This window comes from Mangifera indica, chromosome 2 (assembly GCF_011075055.1).
Source record: "Mangifera indica cultivar Alphonso chromosome 2, CATAS_Mindica_2.1, whole genome shotgun sequence".
In the NCBI taxonomy this organism is placed as follows: Eukaryota; Viridiplantae; Streptophyta; class Magnoliopsida; order Sapindales; family Anacardiaceae; genus Mangifera; species Mangifera indica.
The window spans coordinates 17025605-17049253 of NC_058138.1; the positions used below are offsets into that span (position 1 = coordinate 17025605).

Below are 23649 nucleotides of genomic sequence, written 5' to 3' on the forward strand. Positions count from 1 at the left end.
TCAAACAACGAATAAATGGACAAATGTAACCGAAGCCGAAACTGGTTTGGATCTCTTTATCTCGATTCACCAAGCCCAACTGGCTTATCTTGAGGAAGGCTATGAACTTTCCAGGAAAGTAGTTTTATTTTTCCTCGTTCGAGACACTAATTTAACTTATTTACAAGAGGGAAATGCTGAAAACATTCCAATATTTTAATCTGTAGGCAGAAAGCTTTTGGCTTGATTGAACATCCAAAGTAATGGTTCGCATCTATCAAACTAATACCAAGTTCCTAAAGGCTTTAGTCTTCAGGATTCAACAAACTAATTTCACACTTTCTTTTACCAATCTCAATGAGGCTGCATTTCCAGACACAGTCGGTTGTCTTGAATACATTTTCTAATTTCAAGTACAGGCATCATGAATTTAGTGTCAAATACAAGTGCCCTGAACAGCTTCAACTTAGGTTGAGTGCCTTTGGTATGAGGAGTCATGATTGCCACACAGTAACTGTCAAAAAAGCGAATGTTGTTTGCAAAATCCAATTGTGTACATACTTGGTTTAGCATCCGTAGTTTCTTACTTTCTTATGAGGAAATTGTAATCTAATGTTCACACTAGAAATAACAAACACGTTGTCTCCTAGAGGATAATATAAAGAGTAAGATCGGAGAAGAGCAAAAGTTGCAATAAATACAGAAGCCAAACTGTCTGAAGTGGGAACTCATTGTAATTTGTATTCATAATGTACAGGTAAGTTTCTTGACTGATAATGCACCTAACTTATCCCAATTTCATAAGTTACGTCAAGCAAAATTTGAATTATGCAACAACTATACAAGATAAACTACCATAAATTACAGAATATTACAACATTGACAAAGTAGTTCATTCATCACCTACCTCATGAATAAGCTTGACTTGAATCCTTTTGCTGACACCTGATATCTGCTTTAGGTTTGTAAGGGCAGCTTGAGCATGCATCTTGGCATTGGCATTCCCATGCCTGAAGGCTTCTACGAGAGCCCTAACAAGAGATTGATTGAGCGAGTATCGGTGACTGTGGCCTTCCACTCTCAGTATGCTCTATCATCCAAACTGCCCTCTCTTGAAGAACCCCGGGAAGGACTTCTGTGAGAAGACCAATCACAACATCTATCACACCTTGTTGATCCAGCTCATCAACAACTCTTTTCAAATTTTTTAGAATTATCCACAAGGAGAGTTGAAAGTGCCTCCACTCCTACAATTTGAACATTGGTGTCCACTTCTGTGTGAAGATCAACCAGTGTTCTGATGCAGTTGCTGTAGGCACAATTGACTGTCATCTTCACTACGAGCATTGTGTATAGGACATGTGAAAGGTTATGGAGGAGGCCTACCGCACATGGCTACCAAGGCAGCACATAATCCCTGGAGAGTTAATTTTCCTGAGTCTCTGGCAGAAAACAATCTTCCAGCATCTTAAAAGCTCTTAAATCCAAGGGCAGCCAGTTGCTTCACTCTTGGTTTTGAAGGAAAACTGAGCTGCTCGTAAAAAAGTCACAAGACTCTTTTCTCTTGCCACAGTAAGACTCGGTGGACAGAGACTCCATTTAAAGTGAAGTAAAAGCCCAAGTAGCCCTTCTATCATGCTTGATACATGATGGGAAAGTCTTGCATTGGAGCTGCGTTGCTGGTTCTTAAGATTGGCCACTATCCAATTTATAAAGTTAGATTCAATAAGTGTTTCCACTGTATCTGAGAGCAAAATATTGGCAAGCATGCATGCAGACTCAGATTTCTCACCATGTTTTGATTGGTCATTTAATAGATTTTCTTTGAAAAAGAAAGTTTTTTAAAGTGGTTTTAGCTCATAAGCTAAATTTTGCCCAAAACATTATGAGAGTATTCTGGTAAGCCTAAAAGCATGAAGTCTGTGTTCAACTTCCGGGAGTTCAAGGAACAGGACAGTGCTTTTCATGCCATCTCCAGATTTTATGTGAATAGCCACAGAACCTAAAAAGTGAAAATTAAGAGCAAGAATGGTCATTCTGCTTTTATATCTAATGGATAAGAATCCTAAGTCAAGCAAAATTCAAAGTGATTCACATATCGAATATTGTCTCCCTGCTTTATGTTCCACAACTTGATATCAACAAGTCAGAAAATAACACAGATTCCATAAAATTAATTAGACAATGGAAATCCAAATATGAATTGATAAAGTGGATAACAAATAAGTCCAGTTTTTTCAAACAAAAAATGATGATGACACCAAACTCCTAATAAAAAAATATATTAGTCTAACAGAAAATTACCTGCTGCTCCAGGAGATGAAGCAATTTGACACAGGATGTGGAGAATGGACAGTTGACACTGTGGAGATGCATCAAATTAAAGGGCCAATAGACTAGTGACAACTGATTCTGACTGCATTGAATACTCTTTCTTGTCAGCAGATGCTAACTCCAGTGCCCTGGATTTGACACTATGTTTGCAATTGTAGCTGCAGCCAATTCATTCAGTTGAAGCATCCTGTCCTTTGAAAAGAATGTCAATTAGAGCTGGAAGCACAGCAGAATCAACAAGGATGGTTGCATTGTCATCCAACCCGGATAGGTTCTATAATGCTTGCAGGCTTGCTGCTCTTCCCATGTATAGCAACTCAACTTGTACTTTAGCACATTGTCTAGCAATTTGTTCTTTACTGCTATTAATCAAGGTCATCTTTCCCACCACGTATGCCATCATATTATCAGAACCTGTTCACAGGAAACACCAAGGTTAAAAGTTTGATTTGTGATTTTCTACCTTAGGATAATCACTATTGACAAAAGCAATGACTCTTTGTCTCCCAATTTTAGAAGCAGGACAGGTATTCTCACAGAAGCCAATGCAAGACATACCTTCACATAAACGACTGATCAATGGTTCAAATCTTCCAGCTGCTGCTAGAAGCTGAACAGTGTCCTGCACCTTCTCCAAGTTCTTTAAAACCTCTTCAGGTAGATTAGACAGAGCAGGATGCTCCAAATTTCCAGACATACTTGTTAGAAGAACTAATGCCCCATTCTCTGATGCTACTGATATGCAATAAGCTGGAGAACTCAAGTAATAACTTCACCCCATACCCCTCTCTTTTTCTGAGCTTCCAATAAGACTGTATGATCAACTTACTGGCACCCTCGTCAAGCATGATTTTCAATAAAAAATTTAACACATAAGCAAAAACCATATTAACTGAGATGTTTCATTTATCAATTTAATAAAACAGTAATACAATCCCACCGGAAAACTACTTTTAAAATGATTCAACAAACAACTAAAATACTTACCTTGCTTTCTTTCGTCCTTTGCCAGGCTAAGCAAAGCCATGACAGCTTTAATCCTCAGTTGGGTTTCAATATTCTTAGAAGAATTCCTGAGCACTTTAACAATAAGCAACACAACACCAGCATTCCTAACCCTGTACCTATTGAAAGGATACTCCTCCGAGATCTTATAAACAATGTCCAACACTCTTTCAATACAATCCACTAGAGGATTCTCCTCACTAAGGACTTCCGCCGCTTTGTTCACCTGAACATTAACATTCCTATTTACCCACTCAATAGCTCCAGCCAATTTGATATTTGGTTTCAGCTCCAACGACTTCAACACCTGCCTGTTACTGGGCAACTCAGGTCTCGACAATCCTCTAAACATCTCTCAAACCAATACTCAATTGCCCTTCGTTCATAAGTCTGTGATGACTCCAAAACTACTGGTTCTTTCATTGCTTCATTGGTTGAAGGACATAAAAAGCTTTTAAATGGTGAGATGTTGACATCATCTTCCATTCAAATTCCATAATTTAGATTCGAAATGTAATATACCAAGAATCCAAGATTCTTTGTAATGAACTCAAAATATTTCTCTTAGAATTCGAAATAGAGCGAGCAAAATCAGTCCTTAACTGCTTGATTTGTTCCGTTAATTCAGTTAAATCATCGGATTTAATACCTAACGTTCTCATAAAGTCCATTACTATTGCGCTCTGAACTGCTTTCGCCGTCTCTCTTCCTTCGCCCTCCTTCCGTAGCGTGCACACGCTCTTCATTTCAGTAACCTACAACACACAAAAAAAAAAAAAAACGTCATAGCATCGCGTGTAAAAAGAAAGTGCTGTTAGTGAATCACGTTAAACTAAGTTGAGCTTACTTTGAAGAATGTTTCTTTCATGTCACGTGAGAGATAGGCGATTTTTTGGCGAAGTTCGGGATGGTGGTGAAGAGAGGTTTCGGTCAAAGCAAGCCATGCACCAGTAGCTGTCGTGCACTCCTGGAGCGTATCGGATAAAGAAATGTAATCAATGAGAACAAAAAACTTGCTTTTGTTTCAGTAAACCAACACCGTTTCCAGGGCCTCCGCTAAATCTCCAGCGATGCCTTTCAAATAGGTCTGTACGGACGGAGGACGAGCATAAGGCGAGAAAAAAGTACGGATTAGAGTATTGAGAAGGAGCTGGAGGAGCAAGACGTAGCCGCAGAAGCGGCAGGGGTTCTCGAAGAAGTCCTGGTTGTTGATCTTGTTGTTGAGGTCGGAGAGAGAGCGTTTAATTGATTCTACTGCCTCAGCCGTTGAGAGTGGCGGTGATGAAGTCATTTAACGGTCAAGATTAGTGGTTACGGTGGTGGCGAAACGGCGGCTGTGACTTCGGAGTATCGGCGGTCGAATTCAGTGAAAATTAAAGCTTTGAACTGCCGCGTTTAAAACAAGTCAAACCTTAGGCGCAGACCTCATTGCGGTTAAAAACCGGGCAATACCGTTTATAATTTTGAACCGAAAAAAAACCCATGCTGAATAAGAGTTTCCTTAACTGGTACAAGATATAGTTCTATCCAGAAACCGTGCCAATAGTTCCTACTATCCAAACAAGAGCAGCAGCTAAGTCTCGTCGCAACGATATCTACGTGTTTTGGCTTTTTCCTCTCTTGGCATCTACAATGGATCGAGTACACTTCTTTCTTCTTGGACTACCTGTCTTTCTTCTATGCAGCGATCTCTTAAACCTTTTTACTCCGCCTCCGCCACCTCCGGCGTCTCATCCGAAACCCGGCCACCACCATCATCACCACCACAAACCCCCACTTAGTTCAGATTTCCCAGAATTTCCAAAATTCCCAGAATTCCCTGCAATGGTAATATCATGTATCTTTTAATTACTTTTCATCAAAAGATTGAGTTTTTATATCTGGGATTTTGTTAAATGTGTTATTACTGCTGTAATTTCTTTTTTCTCTTATGCAGAAAGCTGAGGGAGGTATCGGGCATGGCAGTACAATAAACATAAACTTTTGTGCTTCTTGCTCATATAGGTATTTTATCTTTTTTTTTTCGGTTGGTTTTAATGGTGTTTGATTGATAGTTGATGTTGAGATCATAGACGTGCGGTATAGAATTTAATTTCTGTTGATTGATAATATGTGTAGGGCGTGATTTTCGTTTAATTGTGATTGGAACTATGTTATACATGTAATCTGGAGCTTATTTAGCAAATTAAACAGAAGAAGACTGCTTAGTTGACTTTATTTTTTACGCTATTGGTTTTTCTTTACCAACATCTACATATATTTGCTTGTGAAGGATAGAAGTTCAGTAAATATGCAAGGAAAAACCTGCTTGCAAAAATAGGGATACACCTGCTGATTGCTTTAGGCACTCAGAGTCAGATACTCGAGTTCAATGTCTTTGTAGATTTGACAATTGCACTATGATTCATTGTTTACTTGGTTTGTGTTGAATTTATATAGGTTGACTAACATGAGAAAGTAAATTTATTATTTGGTTAATGTTAGGGAAAAAACCAGGTTGAATGTAGTGAACAATTTATAAATGCAGAACAAATATTTTTACCTCTTCGTGTGATTAAAAAGGTTTGTGTAGTTCAATAACTTTAATCAACTCAGCAACACAACAACAAAAATCAATTAGTCACAAACAAAACACCAATTTTTATGTTAAAAAACCAAATAGAAAAAAAAAAAACACCATATGACTGTAGTTTGATATCGACTCCCACCCTATCAAATAATGGGCACAACATTTTTTCCCTAGATAATCTAGAGGCTATCTCAATATCACCAAAACATTATACTAATAAGATAGATCTCAATGGAAAAACACTTAGTTGAGAAAAGGAAGGATTTCACCAAAACAACAACGCAACAAAAAAGATTCTCAAGAAAATGATTGTTGGATGGAAAGATCTTGTCATAACAATAGCACTGCAAAATTTCAACAAATTAGAGTAAGATTCACCATTGGATTGTTGCAAAAGAAATAAGTTTTCAATTGCTTTCTTCACTCGTGATTCTATTTGCTTCTTCTCTCTCTCTCTTTTTTCCCCCCTCTTATTATCTCTCACCAAACAAGTCTCTCTACTCTCTTTTATAAAGAGGACGTCAAGGTGGGCCCCAACAATTGAGCTTAATCCAGCAATCCTGCCCTTCCAACTCAAGTGGGGAGTGTTGTCATCTTTGCTTGTTGTCTACAAGTCTTGAGTTTCTCCTTAGGTAGAGGCTTTGTCATCATATCCGACCCATTGCTGTCATTTTGGGTATTCTCAAGGTTCATCAACTATTGATCCAAGATATCATGAATTCAATGACATCGGGCATCGATATGTTTTGATCTTGAATGAAAAGTTGGATTTTTGCTAAAATGTATGACTTTTTGACTATCACAATAAAGTGTGTACCTCTCTTACTTGAGACTCAATTCTTGTAAGAAGTTTTTCAACCACAAAATTTCCTTACAAGTTTTTGTCACTATAATATGCTTGACCTTTGTCGTGGACAATGCAATACATTTTTGTAGCATTGATTGCCATGAGACAACTTCCCTTGAAGAAAGTCATTAATTACTGTGAATTAGATTTCCTTTAATTAACATCACCTGGCATGGTTGCACCTATGTACCCGTCTGACACATTCTTACCATCACCAAAACACAAGCACACTTTGGAAGTCACTCTGATATACTTGAGAATCCATTTCACATTCTTACCATTTTTCTTGGTAATCCTAATCATGAATGAGTTGAACTTCTTGTATCGTTGTCTTGGTGCATGTTTGAGCCCATACAAATCTTCAGCTTGCATACAAGGTTTTCATTGCCTTTGACTCTGAATCCTTTTGTTTGCTTGGTAAATCTCCTATTCTAAATAACCATGAAAGAATACAGTCTTCACATCAAGTTTCTCAACTTACAAGTTCAAACTTACAACTAATCCCAACGCAACTCGGATCAAAGACATCTTCACAACTGGAGAAAATATTTTTTAAAGTTCATGCCTTCTTTTGATTGAGCACTTTGACAAACAAATATGCCATGTACCTTGGATGTGAGTTGTTTTCTTCATTTTCAACTTGTAAACTCATTTTTCAGTGCTCTCGTTCCCTTTGGTAGTTTCAGCAATTCATAAGTGTGGGTTTTCATGCAAAGAATCGAGTTCATCTTGCATCACAACTAGCTACTTCTTTTTGTGCTCAAGCGTCATTGCCTTTTGGAAACATTCAAGCTCTCCCTCTTTAGTAAGCAACACATACTTGCTTGGAGGATATCTTGTCGTAAGTCTAGGCACCTTTTGACCTCTCCCATATTGAGGTTCTGCCAGTGGAACTGATCTGGATAATTTGGCTTAGTCTGTTCATCTGGCTCATCATAACTGTTATCAAGGATATGATTTTCAGCTTGCGCATCTCCCTCGTGATCATCATGTTCCTCATAACCATCATGCACAACTGATGGAGAAACTGTATCAAAATCAGTAGGAACTTCTGTAGAGCCCTTAGGCTTCTCAGCATCATCAAAGGTCTGATCTTCAAAGAAGAGCATCACTACTTTCCTGTCCACTGAATCCTATAGTTTGTCCTTGTAATCTTCATGTGCATAACTCAAGAAAATGTATGGCTTTGTCTTGCTATCAAGTCTAGGATACTCTTCGCTGGGAATGTGAACAAAAGCTTTGTAGCCAAACACCTTTAAATGTGCATATAAAACATCTTTCCCTATTCAAACTTTCTGTGGAATATCACCACCCAAGTGAGCTGAAAGAGAAAGGTTGATCTGGTCAATTGCAGTTAGCTTTACTCCAGAATGGTTTCAGTAACTTGGAGTGATAGAGCATGCTTTTGATCCTTTCTTCAATTGTTCTGCTGATTCTCTCAACTACACTGTTTTGCTGAGAAGTCTTTGGTACAGTCTTCTCAAGCTGAATTCCTTAAGATCTACAATACTCATCAAACAGGCCTTTGTATTTGTTGGGTCCAACTCAGTTGCTGTGGCCCACTTTGACCTCCTCCTAATGAAGGGTGATAGACAATAAGAGAAAATTAAAAAAGAGAGAGAGAGAGAGAGAGAGAGAGAGAGAGAGAGAGAAAGAGAAGAAGAAGCAGACATAAACATTAGTGAAGAGAGAAATTGAAAACTGACTTCTCTGGCAATAACCCATCAGTGAATCTTACTCCGTTTTCATTGATATTTTAGAGTATTGTTGATGATGAGACCTTTCCATCCAATTGTCAGTTTCTTGAGAGTCCTCTTCGTTGTGGTGTTTTGGTGAGATCCTTCCTTTTCTCTACTTGAGTGTTTTTCTAATTGAGATCCATCTTATTAGGATGATGTTTTGGTGATATTGATGTAGCCTCTAGTATTATCTAGGAAGAAATTCTTGTATCCATTATTTGATATAGTGGAATTTGATATCAGACTACAGTATCTTGTTTTTTCCTATTTGGGTTTTCCACATAAAAATTAATGTCTTAGTTTGAGATTCGTTGATTTTTTTATGTTTTGTTGCTGAGTTGATTTAAGTTATCAAACTGATTTTGTGAACCCTTTTAATCACACAAAAGAGGGAAAAATATTTGTTCCACATTTATAAATTATTCACTGCTTTCAGCCTGGTTGTTTTTCCCAACAGTTACATTTTCTGAAGAAAATGTTTAATTTTCTATAATGTTGTTTTCTACAGGGGCACTGCAATAACGATGAAGAAGATGTTGGAGAATCAATTTCCTAGAATTGATGTTATCCTTGAAAATTATCCCCCGCCTATGCCCAAGCGTCTGCTTGCTAAAGTGGTCCCAGTTGTTCAGTTTGGAGTCATTGGGATCATCATGGCTGGTGAACAAATTTTTCCAATGATGGGAATTATGACACCTTCGTGGTATTATTCTTTGCGTGCCAATAAATTTGGATCTATTGCATCCACCTGGCTTCTTGGAAACTTTTTGCAGTCCTTCCTGCAAAGTTCTGGGGCTTTTGAAGTTTACTGCAATGATGAATTGGTATAGTTCTCTCTCTCTTCTCTTAACTGACGCTCACTTTTTGTCTATCTCTTATAAAAAAAAGCACCTCTTTTTCTGTCATCAGATGCTTGAAATACATGTGGTAGGGTTAGGATAATAATGGAAATAATATAATTGAATTAGTAATTGAAGAGTAGGATAGTATTTGAACAATGAAAATAATGGAATTGAATTAATAATTGAAGATTAGAATGAAAGATTAGGATAATAATTGAATTAGTTTAAGGGAATTAAGGATTTTAATAAAGTTTGAATTAGGATAGGAATTTTGAATATTAGAAGAATAAAAAGAGTGGCAACAGTGAGGGAAAAGAGGGAGTGGGGAAGGTTTTTTTTTTGGCTGTGGGCAGCCTTTTGGCTGATGAGGAGGTCATCAGCAAATGAGGGATTGTTACGGTTTTGGGTAGCCTTGGCTGTGGATAGCCTTTGGGCTGAAGGGAGGTTTCCGGTGCCTCGAATGTTTGGAATTGGAAGGCCTGGCTTTTTGAATTGCCTGTTTATACACTGTAAATTCTTCTTAAAAGAAAAAAAAAATCTTCGTTCTCTTAATTTAATTCTGTTTTTCATTGTTTTGGTTGAGTATTGGTTGGGATCCTATCAACACGGATGATTCGAATTCTTCTTGCCACTTGATTAATTGATATGTTTGAAACAAATTGAGGTCTGTACTAGTTCATGCTGGTGTTATAGTAAGCAGGTAATGCATCTGTGCTAGTTAATGGATATGCCAATAAGCTATTCACCCAAAAAAAAAAAGTAATTTCTGAAGACTCTTGCCACTAGACATTTGTAGGCATGTAGAACGTATATAGGTTTTGATGTCTGGTACTATTTCTGTAGGTGGGTATTGTTTTGATAACTATGTGCATGCATTAGCGTGTGTGGGTTAGAAGAAATATATTTCAATAATTTTTAAGTATATATTTGAAGTTTACAACAGTGGGGGCATAATTGAAATTTTAGTATAAAAATTCGGTTTCTAATCAAATAATTGAAAATTGGGTTCCGTTATTTTGTATATTCGGCTCAGTTCAAAACTGGTTAATCCTTAAACTGGTTCGATTTCAGTTTAAGGTTTTTCCCAAATGGAAATTTTGGTTTGATTCAGAAAATCCTAAAACCAGTTCAGTTAATTAGTTTTGAATACCCAACCAAAGAGCTTACATTCTGCCATTTTAACAGTGCTCAAATATCCTTTAAAGTTGCAGTTAGTTTTTAGTACCACTACTTAAGTTGCTGACTTTTTGAGAATGCTGTTTTTATATGTATGTGATGGCACATCACATTTACATTTTATTTCATATGAGTAGCTTGACATGCTTGCACTTGATTCTCATGTTGTTCCATTTCCTGAATTTGGTTATTCTATATCCATTACCTCTTTAGTATGCATAGTCTGAGACGGTCTGCATCTTGGGAGAAATAAACATTTAGCTTAACAAAATTTCTGTTCTTTTTACATATGTTTCCTCTGTACATTTTAGGTCTTCTCTAAACTGAAGGAGGGCAGATTTCCAGGCGAGATTGAGTTAAGAGATCTTGTTACCAAAAAATTGTCAACATCAAGACTTGTACATGATCTTGGAGAAGCATGGTCTTAGTTCATTGTCAGGTAATGGAGGGTTGAAACCGAGCTATTGAAGTGCAATAGGTACATGTAAGATGTCGTGATTTAGGGTAGAACCAAACATGAACAGGTGTTATTTATGCCATTTTATTAATGTAAATTTGAATCTGCATCAAGGTCATTCCAAGACAATTGATCTCAAAGTCAGCATTTTGATTAACTATATTTTTCCAGCATGAGTTAGGTTTCCATAATTGCATTTTTCTATCCTATATACATGCTAGATCTCCTTAATGCCACCATTATATCTCACATTTCCCCGATGTCAAGGAGCTTTTGTTGAAAAAACTTCAACAAATGGTGTCCAAAGGAAAGAGTTGTTGAGAAAATTATTTATAGAAAACATCTGTATGCTCAGCTTGCTATCTTCCATTCAAACATTCATGCACCAAAGCCCTTCCATGCTTGATGTTAACAATTGGGAGTTCCTACGTTTCTATTATTTCAATGATCTTCTGCTTAGGGGAAACTGTTAATATTTTAACATTAATTTCATGTTCAGGAGTTTACAGAGTTTTTCGTCAAAGTTGTGACCAGAAGCTTACAAAGTTGTTAATTCAATGTATTAGCAATTAACATTGATGGTTGGTGTTCTGAAACTTACAATTAACGATGGCCAACTCAAGCAACAAATGAACAACAATGAAGGGGACTAGGAGGTTTTAAAGCCGAATAATAGTCTCTACAATTCCAAAACATAAGAATGTTGGGACTATAGAAATAAATATGGACAATTATGAAGCATTCAGAGAAAGTTCTAAAATATGAGTAGTTATGAAGCACTAAAAGGCAATTATGAAATATGGATGAACAGTTATGAAGCACTTAAAAACAGTCATAAAATGGGAAAGTATAGAAGAGAGATTGAGGAAGGAGAGAGGAGGAGAAGATTTGAGCTTATGCAGCTTAGATGTGGCTGACCTTAGGGCTGATTAGGAACGTTTCTGACACCTTGAATGGCCCAAATTGGGAAATCCGAACTCCTTGAATTCGTTAGTTTATCCTTGCAAATACCCCTTTCTCAATAAAATCCTTTCAATTTATTTATTTGTTGTGTTGTTTGTTGTTTTGGGTTACAAAGAACAACCTAGCATGTCCTACAATCCTTATTTGATACTCAGGAAGTACATCAACAAGAAGAAGAATGTATAACTTCACCGACTAAAAGAAGCACAAGAAAAGTAAAAGGGTATTCACACCACTCTTCAAATCTATATTCTGCTTATATCACGACCAAATACAATAGTTGTAGCCCAGTTGACAGCCACATATAATCTGTTCCTCCAGCTAACTACACGAGTTAGGTATGCTGAGCGCCAGATTATCCAACTGAGAAATCCGGCCAAAGATATGCCTTTTGATTCCTGTAAAACATGTTTCAAAGGCACTTGTTTTAGCTTGAAGCTAAAGAGAAAGGCTTGCAAGTATAAAGAGAGTCACCTTGCTTTGTCTTAGGTCCACAAGAGCCTTGTGTCGGCCAAGCGTTGCCATGCTTCCCAGATGCCTGTACACAAACTGTCCTCCAAAATCCATGTCCTTTGCACAGTTTGCATGTCCACCACCGGCTTTGCCAATTTTGTTCAATAGACTTGCAAGATATTTACCCTGCCGCTCTGCAACCTGTTCAAAAAACTCATATAAGGGAGATTCTATGAACCAGAAGCAAACTGATAGCCAAGGAGAAACATCTAACAGCATCATTTAACAACATCCACAAAGAAACATACCAGCAAAAAGAAGGAAAAAAAAAAAAAGCACATTTTCAATTATGAAACTGACTATAAGAGTAACATCTTCAAATAATTTAGCTAGTATATGGCATCTCAAATTCATATTACTATGCATGGAAATTTTTTATTGACAGCTTTACCTAATCAAAAGCATCGAAAGATTAAATTCCATTGTCTCGTGTATAACTGAAATGAAGTAGATAACAAAAGACCTCTTTTTGTCTCAGACTATATCATGAATAAACAGGTACAGTGGCATCAAAAGCAGATATCACTAGAACCTGAAGACCCCAGCTTGAAATTGTGACTAAAACAACCCAGAAGTATTAGGATTCTGAAAAGGTTAAAGCTGTTGATGGCTCACCTGGGCCAAAGCTGGAAGGACAGGTTTACCAGTACTATCAAGATACCCACTGCAGTCACCAATTGCAAACACATCTTGGACAGAAGGAACTTGCATCCACTCATTGATACCGATCCTTTTAACATATAACATATGCATAAGAAATCACCACCAAGTAGAGCAGAAATGATTTCAAATTTTGGATAAATGCCAACAAGATAGGAAATCACAAAGCAGAAAAGCAAAATACAGCATTCAAAATAAACCATCTAAGAATGTGATGTGAAACTTTTTTCAATTGTATTGAAGGTCGCCAGCGAAGCATGTATAAATTTGAAGAAGTACTAGTTCTAAGAGCTATGAAAATTTTGAGGACTCATCAATTAAATGAATTATGAAAGTTCCTACTCATTATAGAGACTCTCCTATCCTTTCCCAAGATATTCAAACATAACCACAAAGCTTTTTGACAGATTTCTGAAACTTGTTTTCCAGAGATTATATACTCCTTCCAAGAAAAGCTTTCTTTTAGGGCCAATTGTCAAAAGTTCCACATCACCTGAAAACTTTGGTAAATAATCCTTTTTAACAAGCTAAGGACAACATGTAATTACCTGCCACCTGGTGATTTTGGAAGGTCTAGTGACTTTACAAGTGGTGAGGGGCCAACACCTGTCGACCAGACTAACAACCCATATGGAACCTCTGTGCCATCATTAAGTATCAATTTCTCAGGCTCAACATCCTTAACAACCCCACGCACAAGATGAACTCCAGACTGAGAAAAACTACTAAATGAGAAAATAGAGAGACCTTGAAGAAGAATAAAAACTAACAAAAATTGTTTAACATTTATGTGAAACAATGTTTCCTTTGAAGACTTTGAAATGAGACTAACAAGCACAAATTTGACATCAATAACGATATCAGTTATGTGACTACAATATGTTAGTATCAACAGAAATTTCTGACCTTTTGCAACTGCTTAGTCGCATAACGACGAAGCCGATCATCAAAGGAAGATAATATCTCATTTGCCTGTAAAGATTTCACAATTGCAGTCAATTGAAAATAATATGATATCTCTTGGGTAACTATAATTCAGCTAAAAAGCAATCCTAAATATGCTCTCAAAGTAATTATAAGACATATCAAGCCAAATTCCTTGTTAACTAGCCTTATTAAAAATGGAGGACTACATTAATTACTATTTTATGCTAGAATTAGTATTCACCAAACCTCAATTAAAGTAACATGAATATAATCTTTCACGTGGGCATATCTTTGATGAACATCTCTGATTATGAAATCACTAAGTTCACCACTAAACTCGACTCCTGTGGGCCCCCCTCCTACAACAACACAATGTAGAAGTCTGCATTTCTCTTCTTCAGTTATCCCTGCATCCACACCAAACAGAAAGTAACATTTAACATAAAATTCATACCATGTGTTTTTACCTCCAAATATAGAAGATAAGGGAAAAATACAGGGTTGTCAAAGAATCTTACCAGGCACATCGGAGAGCATCAAGTTCAGAAGTAGCTTCCTCCGAATCTCCTGAGCATGATGAACTTCACGAAGAAAAATAGCATTCTCTTTCACACCTTTAATTCCAAAGGTTGAGGCTTGTGCTCCCAATGCTATTACCAACTTGTCATACGAAATTTTAAAATTCCAAGGATGCAATGTGTCTACTCCATCAGTGACAGTCTCACAATGCACCTTCATCACCCAAAACAAAACAATTCACAATTTCACCTTCACACAAGTTAATTTCCAAACTAACAAAGTTTCTACAAAAAACTATATTAAACTAGGCTAACACATGACCTTCAATCCCTGACTTGCTCAAATCAAACATCAAAATTTGAAATTGACATTACATATTTTCACTCCAAGTCAATAAGATGAGTATTCATCAATCCATTCTTGTATACTATTTCCATCCACAAATTCACTGGCATTGCACATTTTAGGCTCCGATTAACTAATATATCCATTCTTCTATAATTCGAAGTGATTAATCTAACTAGCAGAAATCCAATGTAAATAATGAATTCATAATGCTCTGACAAAGAAGTAATTAAAAATCTGAATAACAGCAATCTTACCAAATGTTTATCAGCATCAATCCCAGTACAATTAGCAAGAAAAAAGTAAGAACCAGGCTCCCTTGAAATAGCTGGCTGAATCCGGCCGATGGGTTCAGCCACTGACCTGAACTCCAGAGTGCCAACACACGTGGACGCCAAAAGCGGAGTAAAAACCATGTGATTTCTCGGAGAAACACAAACAACATCGTAAATACTCGTGTCTAAATCCTTCATTAACCGGCACCCCGCCCATCCTGATCCCAGCACCACCACTCTTGGCTTCTCCCCGGGATTCGTGGGCCCCAGCTCCGACCCCACCACAAGTTGTGAGGATGAAACTTCCGCACTGTAACGTGAGAGACACGTGAACATTGAGTAGGTCGACGGGGAAATTGTGGATTTGACTTTGTGAAGAGAAGCAGAAGAAGAAGATTTTCGTAAGGGATTCATAATTAGATTCCTGAACCAAACCATAACTGAGTTGCTGTGTTTGGGAGCTGCTTCTCCGGTTATTTTGGACAGAAAGAGTTACGTCCACAAAGTTTGTTTGAGTTTTGTTCTGCTTGTTGCGAGGGATGGATGGAATTAATTACGTGTCAGTCGTTGTGCGTGCCACATTCCATTTTCGGCACGTGATGCCACGTCGACCTGGATTGCAGTCCCTTAAGCTTAGGCCCAAGCTGTTTTATTAGGCCCTTGTTAAATGCACGCTGTGATTTTAATCAGGACCGTTATATTTGGTTGAATAAAAATTGTATACATAATTTTATTATCATTTTAATATAAATTAATAATATGATTATTGAAAAATTAATTGGATATTTAAAAGCAAAATAAATAAATAAAGTCAGGGAATATTTTTATTTATTTGTGGAAAGATATATATGTAAAAAGCTCCCTCACTAAGCAAAAGGAGAGCATATATACACATGCATATTATATATCTTCTTAATATATGTAAGGCAAATTAGCATGACAAAACTAGCATGGATCTCAGCTTTTACGGCCACCACCGCCTCCTCCTTTGTTCCTACTAGGATCGTGGCCACGGTTGGCTGATGGCTCGCCGTAATCATCAACACTCACGCCCATCAAGGACCTTCCCACCACTTCATCAATATTGTTATTCCCTGTGTCAAGTAAGCCCATATTAACATTTTCAGCGAAGTTGCATATGTAGAGGAACCAAAGTTGTCTGTTACGAAAATACAGGAGCAGTTGGTAGTAAGATTGAAACATCTATGCGACCAAATGGAAGGAATCCAGCTGACTGATTGCTTAAAGTACACACAAAAATTAATAATAACTGTGCTTTTGGATTCTACTAATTCATATCAAGTTCACAACTCCTAAAAAAAGTGCAGTTCTTGTAAAGAAAGCACTGCTTAATTAAGTATAACTTAATGGCTGCATAAACTCTAAAATTCACGAACCCTAATTACTTTGGCTGGCCGGCTGAAGAGATATATACTCTTGAACGAAAAAACAATTTGGTTTGATAAGGGTTTTCTGATACCACAAGAAATGCAACAGAAGGAAAACAAAAACAAACCTGAAAGTGAAATGAAGTTACGTGCAGAAGACAACATGGCAAAGGCAAGCAGAAGGCACAAACATAGCCTCACTTTCAGCGCCATATTTCTCTCTCTCTTATTATTCTTTCTGTGTTGAACTCTTGCAATGGAGACAGTCAGATCAGGATCCTCTATTTATAGGGAATGTTGAGAGTTGACGTTTATTTATATATTTGCATATCGTGGGTGCGAGTTCGACTCACAGACACATGAAGAGTGATCTCTTGAATGCGAATGCATCTCAGCCGTTCAACGTATTAGTCAACTCGTTGTTGTCGCTTCTTTTCACAGAAAAGGAGCCAGGCTTTTGTCCTCAAGAGTCATAATAAATAAAAGAAATCATATCGCTCCGGTTTGAAGATTTTGATAATTGATAAGTATGTGCTTGACAAAAACTAATCCATCGGAAATAAAATTGATAAAATATTAAAATTTTTAAGATAAAAATTTAGATTCAAATCTTTATTATATTTATAAAATCTGAATTTAATAATTATAAATCTAATTATTATATTTTAAATTTATCTATCTAACACGGATGAATCTCTATATCATAAAATATATAATTATTAAACAATTTAGTAATAATTTTTTTCAATATCTGTGCACTCTTTTGTTTCCACTTGGAAAAGCAATAATTTTGATTTTATAAGGTAACCTCAACTTGGCACAACTTGAATATTTTTTAATCTTAATTGATTAACACAAATGACGAGCCAGCTTAATCGTTATTTCAGAGTTTATGACATGATATATATAATGTCATGTGTGTACTTTCCTTTTTGGGTAATTTGGTTCATCGTACCTGCCATTATTCGAGCATACGGTCAAAAAATAATTATATTTTTAGGGGACTTATGATTAAATGTTCTTGTTAACTCCACGATTAGCAGTAGTAGTAATGTTGAAACTTCAGCAGGCGAAAGTGAAATCTGAGTTCACAGAAACGCCACTTTTGGCCACCAATCAATCAAATTGGTCAAACCATTTGTTGGGAGACAGGAGTACAGGTTTCCTTTCACAAATTAAAAGTCAATGCCATTTGGAATGGAATAAAATTTATTTATGCAAATTGATGTAACAGTATATAATTTTTTTTTTAAAATTATATGAATAAATTTGTATAATTTATTTATTTAATATTACTCCCCAAGATTTTATTTTATGAATATTAGGATCACAGGCTGAATATGCCATCAGCAAGCCTTTTAACTCCCACCACAGAAGAGAATCGAACAGTTTGTGCTGTTTTTATTTGACTTGCACCATTGTGAGTCTATGACTAGTAAATACCAGAATAGGAATATATATATTCCTGTATCAAAGTCAAATATAATGGAAACGTCTCTCTCTCTTCTACCCACCAAATAAAATTAACATTGCTTCATTCATGCAAGGCTTAGACTAGAGGCACTAAGATTTAGTGCATTGCAGCCACTAGAGGGAAAAGAACCAAGGTCTCCGGTGACATTTGGACAACTTCAGTACCATGAATATGCAAATGCAAACCCATGTTTCATGGCAAAAACTTTTCAATGTCTGCCAAACAATGAAAAGCTAAAAATGTGACTTCAAAATTCTTGAACAGAATAAACACATCAATCAAGAGTAATTTCCAGGAAGAAAGATGTCAGAGAAACTGAAAATTGCACTACTAAATGTACTCAGTCACAAAGCATGAACAATACTTTAAGCAAATACCATCCATAAAATGATAATCATCTCATGTGCTATTGAGATCTTTTGCATACTAATCTGAAGACACAAATATTTTGACCATATTGAATTTATGCTTAAGAACTGCTGAGATTAATTCAAATACAGTCAAAACCCATTAGAATAAACTTGGTGTTTCTCCATAGTCAATAAATTTGTAAGATTAGTCACTCCTACAACAGCAAACTTGGGAGTGAAAACAATTGCCTGATTTAAAATCTGTTATCACCAAGTATCTTACATTAGGGCGACAAACAGCACTTGCAGCAGAAATGATTATATGCGATCATCATCTTTTCTTAAAACCATATTTCTTACGCTCATAAAATAGGTCTGTTTTGGCACTCCCCAAATTGACAATTTTGGGACAGCCATCTCTGTCTTTTTCTTGCTGCGTACACTCTTTGCAGTAGTAGGCATCAGAGATTCCCACTCCTCCACAGATAACACATCGACCCTGAAAGGACCCATAGTTGCATTCATCGCAAACTCGCACAAGTGTGCAAGGACGCACATATGAGTCACAAATCACACACTTCCCATCACACTTCTCACAAAGCCTTCCAATAGCAATGCCTGGCTGCTTCCTACACATAATCAAATCTGGATGATGCTTGGCCATGTTTTGTACAATACAGTACTAGTTCCTATATGTCCTGTGACCTGCAGATATACATCCCCAACCAACAGAATCAGCGAGACAAAAATTTTATCAGCAATGCAGTTGTATTTTAACCAACGAACAAGGCCGAAATACAAACAAAATAACACAAAAACATTGCAAAAAGCAAATTACAAATCGGTGTCGTCTTTATGAAACTAAGAACCAAAGGTAAAACATTAACCAAACAATAAATTCAACTGCATCAATCATTTGAGATTCATCATATATACTAAATCATTAAGCCTGGTCAAAACATGTATTTTTCTTAAAAAAAAAAAAAAGAAATGTAGTTGACCATACAATAAAGGGATAGACAATGCTGAATGAAAATCCATATAACAAAGAAAACTTATCCTTTGCTTCTCTATGGACACAAGACTGATACAATTAGAAACAAGGTCAAAGTTTACATGCTATGAACTGAAGCAGCAACACTAATTCCTAGAATTATCTATTTGATATACAATTAAGTGAAAATATATCTCTATCCTTTATAAAACTGGGTAAACTTCATTCACCTCCATAGGTAAACTCCCCAGTTCCAAATATAGCAATAGAGACCTCAGAAAACTTTCAGGGTAAGTCTATGGTAGTATTCAAAATCACTTGAGAATCTTCTGATGAGTTTCAAAGCAACGGGCTGTCTCTGAGTTTCGGTCAAATCTTTAAGGAGAATGAATAGGAACAATCAAGCAGAAAAGACACATTCTTAAGCTTAAAGAAAGGAGACAAGAATGACTCAACCCCTAGAAAAAAAAAAGGACTAGAGATTAAAATACCTGGTAGTCTCAACACTACAAGACTCACCCAAAAATACTTATCCATATTCTCTTCAACTTACCTGAGCTAAATTATAAAAAAAAAAATCTCATCCATTCAATAATACTAGAAAAATAAAGAACTGCAAACATCTCTCCATTAAAGTCAGTTTCTTGTCAGTAGAACATGATCATGAGCTACAACAATTAACAAACATGTTATAGTATTTTCCATTCAAGCATTCAAAATTTTTCATAGTTAGAGAAGCCTGAAGTTCAATTAAATCAAAACTTTAGAAATAATTATAACACATGATCAGCTCTTGTAAAATATCTATTTAACAAAAAAACATTACTTCGATACATTTACTTATATTTAGTAACAACTTCATTTCACAAACAGATACATCAACTTCACCATCTGAATTCCTTTTTTTCCAGTAAAGTTTTCATATTTCCGAGCTTTCTCGGCAACCAAACCAAAAAAAAAATATTTTCCCTTTCAATACGACTCTAATCGATATTTCAATAAGACGTCGGGTCTTGTAGAAAACTAACCTTCACTGAGAATAACTGTTTCGGCTTCAATGTATGCTAACGGGCGCGGCGGCAAGTGAAACAACTACAGAGCTCCGAGGTTTAGAACAGATTTTCGTCGAGAAGGTTTTGTTTAACAAACGGCGACAAGAAGCTGCAGAGCAGTCAATTGGACAGGGCTTTCAATATTTGGGCCTAAAAGCCCATTTATCAATTTGGGCTTATTCTAGGGAACTTGGCCTGCTTTTAAATGTAAATTCATTTTTATCTAATATCTGAATTTATTTATTTATGGTTTTCTTCTTAGCATTTCCACATTTATAAAAAGAAAAACTGAAAATTATTTATTATGTATTTAAATATTAAAAATGGGCGACTGTGTGATAATATATGGACTTTCAACTAACATATTTAAAATGGTATATAATTTAATTAATGAAATATAATTTAGGAAATAAACAAAATTGCATACTATAAGTAATAGCTTTTATTACTTTCATGTGTAATTTATTAATAAGAATTAAAGTCTTTGGCATGCAAAACTAAATGCATAACCATTTTTGCAGGCAGATCAGCTTGAATTTGCAAGTCTTTTGTCTCTTTTTGCAGTGCGTTACAAATGGACCCTCACTGTCCTGCACTACCTATTCTCTTCTCTACATATAAATTTATATATAGATCGTCTCACACTAATGAACTTGACAGCAAAAACAAATGACAAAAGTCTGAAATGAGCAATCTTGAATCTTACCCTCCTGTGTTTCGCCACCAAAAGAAGGAGGAAAGCCAGAAGTATGATGCAGTTGATGAAGAGGATTCATTAGATCCTATTCCTCGAATAGATTTCCAGTGTATAAACCTGGAGAAACTTGGGGAAGCATGTAAAGATTGGGGTCTGTTTCGTTTGGTTAATCATCAAGCTCCCTTGACCCTTATGAGCCAACTTCAACAACTGGCTAAAAAGATTTTTTCTCTGTCGTTTGAATCTAAACAAGGGTTATTCACTGAACCAGTTTCCTACACTTGGGGAACTGCCGCTCTTACTCCATCGGGGGCTGGCCTATCAATAAGTCCCAAACATATAAACTGGGTTGAAGGAATCAACGTTCCTCTCAGTCACCTCTCCCTGTTTGAAGCTGCTGCAGATCCCATGCTTCACACTTTCAGGTATAGTTTTATCTAGGTTCTTGTCATGTGTTGTTTGATTGCTTGTCATTGGGAATTTTCTTCTTCTTCTTTTTAATTTTTAGGTTTAAGATTTGTATTGGTCTCTGGTGGGCAATGACAAAACCTAGACGTGACAGACCCATGTTGATTGGATAGTTTAGATCTTACATTTGAACCCCAAATATTGCATGGTCAGCCTCAATTAGTTTTTTTAAGCTGTGTAGGGTGAATGATAAGGGAGTGAGATTCCAAATATAAAATCAACGGTTTAAATTCTCTTAATTGTGATTCCCATCACTAGATTCGAAGTTTCACCATCAAGAACCAACTGGAAAATATTAGGTGGTTTTGATGGCTTAAAAAAACTGTGGAGTGACACTTAAGCATGCTTTATTTAAATTATTTCTAACAGACTTTCATTCGACCAAAAAGGGGTTACGTCTTTTACCAGGAAAAAATAATTCAGCTCTTGCTCTTCCAAACAACAACAGCATCACTTTCGTTGTTAGTAGTTGATAAGAACCTCCCAATTATGCCTCGTTTATTCATGATTCCCTTTATGAGTACGGATTTCCACTATGCATGTTTTTCTACTAAAGGAAAAATACTATTCATAATAAAAAAACTATATATGTTCTTCTCTTATTCATATTTTGTATGTTTAATTGCTAGTGTTTTGTTGGAGGAATATGGGAGACATATGGGAAGGCTTGCTAAAACACTATTTGAAGCAATGGTAAAGAACCTTAATCTGGGTTCCGAAAAATCCAATTATAATCTATCAGAATCCACTGCCTACGTCAGAATTTATCGCTATCCGAGTTTACCTGAAACTGCTGAGGCTGTAGGCATGGAGTTGCACACAGACAGCTCGGTTCTCTCTATACTGAACCCAGACGAAGTGGGTGGCCTTGAACTTCTCAAAGACGGCAAATGGTTCGAAGTTAAACCCATACCAGGCACAATGATTGTCAATCTTGGAGACATGATGCAGGTTAGTATTAATTCTCATAGTGAAAATTTATACGTAAATTAAGATTTTGATCATGGAGATTAATAATTTGACATTATTTTTTAGGCAATCAGCAACGATGAGTACATGAGCGCCAAGCACAGAGTGATGGTGAAGAAGAAGATGGAGAGGCTTTCAGTTTGCTACTTTGTATTCCCAGAAGAAGGCAATGTGATTCGCAGCCCAAACTACAAGCCTTTTACTTACCGTGATTTCCAGGCGCAAGTGCAAAATGACCTCAAGACTTTGGGTTATAAAGTGGGGCTCGAAAGGTTCAAAATTAATGAGGATTAAGTCATTTTAATGAAGCTTTTACTATAGAGTGGTCAACATGTTCAATAATAATCCTTCTGTAATTGTGTTGAGTGCATCTTCCATTGCCGGCGAAGAACATCTATTTGAAGTGCTAATAAATCATCTAATTTATTTATTTGCAGATCGATTAATCAATGAATTCAAAATTGTGCTATAATTTTGGTATAGTTTCTCCTAACACGTTTTGTATCCCATTGTGTTGTGAGCTCTGATTCTAAATGTGGAATCCATAGAATTTGAATTACGATTTATGCCATTACCAGGATAGCAAAATATTTTTTTAAAACAATAAAATTAACTTAATTAAACTCAATAATTAATAGTAGTAATTAATATCTTCAAAGATCTCCACAACCACAATCAGATGCAAATTATTTCAATTTGAACGGGCATTTGGGATAAATTGATTACTCCTTAATTAATGAGATAAGAGTCAAAATTGAAATAATTAGTGTTCTTGGGAACCGGTACCGGCGACGGCAGGTATCAGATTTCCCTCTGTACGTTACTTGCAAAGCATAGGATAGGTAATTCGAAAAAATAGCATAAAAATCAATCTATTTTTTATTTTGAACTAATATTTATGAGTTAATAACATTTTCATCCCTAACGTTTAAGGACAAAACATTGTACTCCAACAAGATTTGAAAACGTAAATATAGTCCCCGTCAGAATTTTGCACCTTTTAAGAATAAAAAATAAACCCTTTTACTTATAAGATAAAAACGAACTTTTGTTTTTTAAGGTGGGGGCTTTTCTCTTTTAAATCATTAATTATAGTTGCCAAAATAT

At 36.2% G+C, this 23649-nt stretch overlaps 5 protein-coding genes and 1 pseudogene across 5 annotated transcripts; 2 read left to right on the forward strand and 4 right to left on the reverse strand.

The window, feature by feature from the left end:
• Positions 1-691: 691 nt before the first annotated feature.
• LOC123209419 lies at positions 692-4737 on the reverse strand (annotated as a pseudogene).
• Positions 4738-4897: 160 nt separating this feature from the next.
• Positions 4898-11105, forward strand: LOC123209418 (selT-like protein). The gene is made up of 4 exons (XM_044627480.1): positions 4898-5145; positions 5255-5322; positions 8982-9297; positions 10803-11105. Exons 1-4 carry the CDS (start codon positions 4951-4953, stop codon positions 10917-10919), a joined length of 696 nt encoding a protein of 231 aa, XP_044483415.1. The 5' UTR covers positions 4898-4950; the 3' UTR covers positions 10920-11105.
• Positions 11106-11962: 857 nt separating this feature from the next.
• Positions 11963-15667, reverse strand: LOC123209416 (internal alternative NAD(P)H-ubiquinone oxidoreductase A1, mitochondrial-like). Its single transcript, XM_044627479.1, has 8 exons — positions 15133-15667; positions 14530-14743; positions 14258-14418; positions 13991-14056; positions 13633-13796; positions 13040-13154; positions 12386-12565; positions 11963-12309 (listed from the first exon to the last, which is right to left on the reverse strand). Exons 1-8 carry the CDS (start codon positions 15586-15588, stop codon positions 12157-12159), a joined length of 1509 nt encoding a protein of 502 aa, XP_044483414.1. The 5' UTR covers positions 15589-15667; the 3' UTR covers positions 11963-12156.
• A 304-nt stretch (positions 15668-15971) lies between these two features.
• On the reverse strand, positions 15972-16777 carry LOC123197659 (protein PSY3-like). Its single transcript, XM_044612003.1, has 2 exons — positions 16667-16777; positions 15972-16244 (listed from the first exon to the last, which is right to left on the reverse strand). Exons 1-2 carry the CDS (start codon positions 16749-16751, stop codon positions 16108-16110), a joined length of 222 nt encoding a protein of 73 aa, XP_044467938.1. The 5' UTR covers positions 16752-16777; the 3' UTR covers positions 15972-16107.
• Positions 16778-18429: 1652 nt separating this feature from the next.
• Positions 18430-19066, reverse strand: LOC123205979 (PHD finger-like domain-containing protein 5A). Its single transcript, XM_044623063.1, has one exon. It carries the CDS (start codon positions 19024-19026, stop codon positions 18694-18696), a length of 333 nt encoding a protein of 110 aa, XP_044478998.1. The 5' UTR covers positions 19027-19066; the 3' UTR covers positions 18430-18693.
• A 2007-nt stretch (positions 19067-21073) lies between these two features.
• On the forward strand, positions 21074-23035 carry LOC123209695 (gibberellin 2-beta-dioxygenase 8-like). Its single transcript, XM_044627823.1, has 3 exons — positions 21074-21530; positions 22203-22524; positions 22609-23035. The coding sequence occupies exons 1-3, from the start codon at positions 21094-21096 to the stop codon at positions 22834-22836; spliced, it is 987 nt and encodes a 328-aa protein (XP_044483758.1). The 5' UTR covers positions 21074-21093; the 3' UTR covers positions 22837-23035.
• The last annotated feature ends 614 nt before the right edge of the window (positions 23036-23649 follow it).